General features: G+C 35.2%; 1 protein-coding gene across 5 annotated transcripts in view; it reads left to right on the forward strand.

Moving 5' to 3' along the window:
* The window catches only part of LOC116844145 (serine/threonine-protein phosphatase 2B catalytic subunit 2-like), a 299,053-nt gene that overhangs the window by 185,263 nt on the left and 107,628 nt on the right, over positions 1-6,162 (forward strand). For all 5 annotated transcript variants that reach the window (XM_032815314.1, XM_032815310.1, XM_032815311.1 and 2 more), the window contains exon 3: positions 2,004-2,128. In XM_032815314.1, the coding sequence (XP_032671205.1) occupies positions 2,004-2,128 (125 nt within the window). The remainder of the gene's footprint in view (positions 1-2,003; positions 2,129-6,162) is intronic.

The following is a 6,162-nucleotide window of genomic DNA, read 5'->3' on the forward strand; positions in this document are numbered from 1 at the left end:
CTCTCTCTCTCTCTCTCTCTCTCTCTCTCTCTCTCTCTCTCTCTTCAAGCAACGTGGCCCTACGTATCGCGCATTATTTATCGAGCCTCGCGTCTACCGAGCCTCGTGTATGTCCGAATTTCGTGGAATTTTAACGGGTCGTACTTACTTATTTATTTATTGAGTCTATTGCGCAAGCAAAAGGCGAGACGTAAGCGCTGAACCGCTACAACCTTACCTGGATATACGAACGGTATATACACACAGGATTTGACGTATTGTATTTAATGAATTGATAATAATAACAGTTTTATTAGTCTTAAAATAAAGGAATGAATACAAACAACTCAAATAAGAAGGTATATACAAATTTATCACGTTGAAATAGAAAGACGAGATAGAAATACGAAAAAAATGATCCAAAATTGCTCCTGACAATATTTCAACCAAAGTGTAATACGAAAATCTCAGTGTCATTTTATCAAACTTATAGTTATATCAATTCTTTAAAACCTAAGCATCGAACTCATTCGAGTAAAACTTTTTTCTTCATAAAATAAGCTTAATAAACCCTCCTGATGAGAAATTTTGTTCTAATAAAATTGATCGTCTAGAAATATACATTTTCTGAATGTACACATAATTATGTACATTGACTGCGAGTACATGTTTCCACGTGTGCTTCAGAGAGAGAGAGAGAGAGAGAGAGAGAGAGAGAGAGAGAGAGAGAGACAGAATTGAATAAAACTTATAATTATAATAATCAGTATAAAAGTGCCAGAAAATTACTTTTTCACGGGTTAAGATAAAAGATATGACTCTATCTAGGATAGTCAGCATAGATTTTTTTAAACACATACATTTCTTCTCTCTTTATTGCTATTTCCTTTGAAGAATTTCGAAAAATAGAAATATATCTAATTTGTAAATTCAAAAATATATCTAATTATAAAAACAAAATATATTTGTTATGAGTTAAAAATTTGCAATAATTTAAACAAATCAAAAGCAATTTAATATTTCACCACGAAACTTTACCGAATACATGCCACTTTATAAAAAGTCAATATAACAAACAATTCATATTATTATTGAATGAATATTATTATTGAATGATGCAAATTTAATGATTAGTTCAATACAATATATTCGCTTCATAAATATAATTAAAAATATTGCAGCTTCCATCTCTCATCACGATTGTGTGTGTACGTCTTTCGTGATAATTACGAAAGTCTGTTGAATAATACAGAGAATTTCTGCCAAAAAAAATGTATCCAATAGACGAAATAATAACATTGTAGTTGTTATATTATATTACCACCTTTTGCTTGAGAAATTATTTATTTATTTTTTAATATAATAATTATTACGCGTAGTATATATATATTTTATATTAAAATAATGAACAACATAAAAATGAAAGTAATGAAAACTGAACGCTAAACACTAAGATAAATTAGATGCAACGTAGTTCTTTGACCAGTAATTGGAACACCGTGCAGTCGCGAAATTCGTTCTCTTTTATTTTTTCACAAAGACACATCTCTTTGCCGGGACCAACATCGGGGACAAATAGCGAACGGCGAAGGATATACCGCGGCAAAGTAACTCCAACGTCACTCTTCGAGTGGTTCTGGTCGCTAATAGTTCTCGGTTTCGAGAACTCAAAGTTTCCGAACGTTTCCCGCTCGGTCCCCTATCCGCCGTGACACGAGAGCGTAATTTCACTTTGAAACATTCGCAAACAAGTTTACCGGCTCTCTCAAGGGTCGCTAATGTCTATATATATTCGTACGTAAGATACGCTTTAATCGCGCCGTATTAATCGCGCGCGCGCAACTAATTTCTCGTCTGTCTCTTTTGCACACGGATCCGCTCTTATCTCGCGCCGAATTCGCCGCTTTGAAAGTATCGCGGCGCGTTGTGCACTTCGCGAAATTCACCGCTAATTAGCTCGCCTATTAATTTCCTCCGAGGCGAGGCGACCATGTCTAAATCGTCGAATCTACTTTTGCTTTCAGTGTGCGGCGACATTCACGGACAGTTCTACGACCTCATGAAATTATTCGAAGTGGGCGGGCCACCCTCCTCGACCAAGTATCTCTTCCTCGGCGATTACGTTGACAGAGGTTACTTCAGTATCGAGGTGAGTATCTGAGGAAGAAAGATGCAGAGCAGTCTCTGTCTGCACGCAGAAAAATCTTCTGCACGCAGAAAAATTTTTTTGAATAATATAGCTTACTAATAGTGCAAGCTGGGCCATAATAAAGCATCTGATTTTAAGTAGCTGCCATTTATTTTGTAATTAAAAGAAAAAAATTTAGTTTAAATATTTATTTAAATTATAAATTTTAAACGTAATGTCAATTAAAGTTGATGCCGGTCAAATGTTGATACCGCCTCTAACTGAGCGATGAATGTCATTATCAGGATTTCTCCAGGTGATGATGGAAAATTTTGTAATTCCGTTACTTTCAGGAAAATTCGAGAAAAACCGTCTAAAAACGGAACTTTTAACTTCAAGCAGCTTAGAAAAAAGCACTTTTCAAAGAACTTTTAGTAAATAGTTAAATAGTACGAAATAAAAAATTTAAAAGAAATGAACCGCCTTAAAAACCTCGGAAGCCTAAAGAAGCCCTAAAAAGTACGAAATATAATTTTAAATCAATTTGACTATTATTATTGTATACACTGAAAAAAAAGTTTGGTAATACTTACCAAATGCGTTTTACCATACCATTTATTAAATAGTAACCAATATGATAAATGTTACCAAATGTTTGGTAATAATTACAAAATTGTTAGTAACATTAACTTTCATATAGTAATATTCACTTCTTATATTTAGTTGATACTATTTTACTAAATGTAACTATAACACAGGCTGGATAATTATTACCAAAAATTTTTCTCAGTGTACTACTGTGTATGCGCGTCGTTCAGAATTGCAGAAAGCATAATTTTCATTACTCTTCTGAACAGTGATGGACAATTGTAATCACGTCGATTACGTGGCATTGATTATTGGCGTTTACAAAGAAACTACACACATAAATTTATTGAATTAGTGAAAAATTGAATTTTTTATTAAGGGAAACAAAGTTTTTACTTTTTATAAACCGAATTTGAACTAAGAACTAGAAATTCTCTTTTGTCCAATCAGAACAGGTTTAGTTCGTTCATTATCAGGTTAATTGAAACAGACTTTCTCCCATGTAACATTAAAACAAAGTATACCGTATAAAAAAAAAGATGTATTCAACAGAATTTCCTTTCACCCACACGCGTTTCAAAGCCATTGAAAAAGTCCCACGCTGTCTGGAAAAAAATTACTGCTACGCTACAATTCTATTCTTTATTCTGTAAATTTACCACACTTTCTTTGAAAAATTTTCTCCTTTGTAAGTACATCCAAGCTTGGCAATATTACCGTGGCATTTCTTCAGTTAATAAATGTTTACATCTACGGGAGATATTTTCTGCGTGTATTCTGAACTCCGGCAAAAAGGGAGCTGCGTCAAAAAAATGTCGCCTGCCTTGGGGATTTTTTCGACGGCTCTCGATTATCGAACTACTGCAATTAGCGTACGTCCCGATTAATTAGTAATTAAATCGTTGACTGACCCGCTTACCCAGTTCGAGTAACGAAGGTGCAAAAGCGTTAATCCTGCGGGAGGCTTGCTTTGATATCGTGCACGACGCAAATGTCGTGACACACTAGCGAACGGATGATTAAAATTGCATTTTAACAGTTCGCAAACTCCCTTCTTCTCTCTTTTTCACACACACTCCTTCTCCCTTTTTCTCTCTCTCTCTTCTTATGCTACGATATCCCAGGAGAACAAAACTACTCAAACGTTTCTTACTAGATTACTTGACGATATAAGACAAACCATTGCCGTCTTTATTGCACAACAATAATCAACGTGGGAAAAAACAAGTAACAAGTAAAACAAGGTAAGCTTTCTCTTGAGAGGTTCTCGAAGCAAGTGTTTGCACAACTTTAATTGGCAAAATTTAGTACTTACTTTATTTGTAACTTTGATGATGTGTCGTTCCTAAAGTAAACATTGTAAAGTAAGAACTTTTGATCGTGTTCAATACCACTTATTGATTGACAAATGAAGACAAAAGGATTTCTCTTGTATTATCCTGGACACGTATTATGGAATTTTTCGGAATCGATTCCGATCAGAAGAATTCCGTTTTCCTTAGAAAAGACAATAGAAATCTAGGGAATAACGGAAATATTCCGATCGGAATCGATTCCGAAAAATTTCATAATACGTTCCCTGAGATGTATCTGCACAATAAGTCTAAGACCATAAAAAAATTCGAGAAGTAGAGAAACATCGTCTTATGCTATTCTTCTGACTGGTATACCACAAGGCTCTATCCTTGATCCTTTATTATTCACACAATATAGTTAGCTGATATTTTTTTCATGCCATCATTTTCTGTAAATATAATTTCTAAGCTGGATGGCCTTGTTGTATATTTACACTGTGATCCACAATGACATTGCTAGTAGAGCATTGCAAAAAATATACTGATCTACATAGTATATATATACAGTATATTGTTAGGCGTCTAACGACAAAATAATTATAAGTTCAGCTATCAGTCGTAGCTATTCAGACATAGGCTATTATATTTTCAGTACTACAAAATATATTAACCGGGATCAACATTGATATTCTATCTAACATCAATGAAAATTGTATGAAATTTTCATCCGAGATAAAGTACCTAGGAGTAACACTTAACACGCTATCTTGAGAGCAGCGCATCCTGAAAGTTACAGATAAAATAAGTGCTACACTTTATCAATTAAAGTTGTACAAACACGCTTCTAGAACCTCTCGAGATCAAATTTACCTCAACGTTCGTTTTTCCTCACATTGACTATTGTTGTGTAATCATGGCAGACATTACTGCAAAACAGAATCTTCGATAAACATCACAAATGTTTGCGTGAGATTCATTTTCCGGGCGAAAAGGGATGAACATATACTTCCTTACTATGCAGCTTTCAATTGACTCAACACTTACAGCAGGAGGTCCTACTTTGTTGACTGCCTGTTATTTAAAATAAGAAATACTCAATGTCCGCATCTTTTACATGTCTGTTTCTTCTTAAGAAACACTAAAACAATCAGGGACACCGGACTGATGGTCTGCTTGCATTACCCAAATGTAAGACTGAATTTTACCAAAAAATCTTTTAGAAGTTACGCAACAAAGATTTACGATAGACTTCTTCCAAAATTCAGAAGTATTAGCAAACTGGATAGGTCGAAAATGCTTTCTGTCAATTGTTATTAAGCCGAAGAAATATACAGTCTACAGCCTAATGGTTGAATTATCCGTGCCTCGAGTGCAGTGATTTGTTTGATTCCCTCTTTGCTTTGCTTTGGTCAGATTTCTCTCTACTTGTTTATTATAACTTGTTTCATAGTTATTGTATGTAATTATACAATATCATATATACAATATTATACATAATTATCTGCTTTACAATTTAATTAATTCATAATAAATCAGTAATTCTTTATATAGTAATTTGAATCCGTTTTTGTTATTATTTTCTTTATGCAATTATAACTGATATTATTTTTGTTTTCGTGCATTTGTCCCAGAGCGCTAAATAAAGGACGCTTCTCTCTCTCTCTCTCTCTCTCTCTCTCTCTCTCTCTCTCTCTCTCTCTCTCTCTCTCTCTCGCGCTCTCTTCTTCTTTCTCCATCCCCACAGAAAATCTCTGACTTTTAGTAGCGGCCGGTTGATTGTGAATGCATTGCATCGGTATTGATCGTAATACTTTGCTTAGTGTAGTAGCGTAGTTCGCCTACATTCCCAGCGGGAAAAGTAATCGGAAAGTGCGCGATTTCCCGTGCAAGTTGACAAACGAATACACGTCGCTCCGTAGAATCTCGTCTCGCTCGCTCGCGCTCGCGTTTACCTCGAATCCCGCACCAAAACAAACTCGATTTTTGCCAAAGGATTATTTTTTTTACCCGAGAATACAACGACTCTCGATATCCATTGTGACGGGGCGGAGTGAAACGCCGCCTTTGGATTGCTCCCGGATGGAGAATTTCTGTTTCGAAATGGAGAACGCGCGCATAGAGAGAGAGAGAGAGAGAGAGAGAGAGAGAGAGAGAGAGAGAGAGAGAGAGAGA

The sequence above is a fragment of the Odontomachus brunneus genome, unplaced genomic scaffold (genome assembly GCF_010583005.1).
Source record: "Odontomachus brunneus isolate Ranch 3 - 2012 unplaced genomic scaffold, Obru_v1 Obru_scaffold_039, whole genome shotgun sequence".
In the NCBI taxonomy this organism is placed as follows: Eukaryota; Metazoa; Arthropoda; class Insecta; order Hymenoptera; family Formicidae; genus Odontomachus; species Odontomachus brunneus.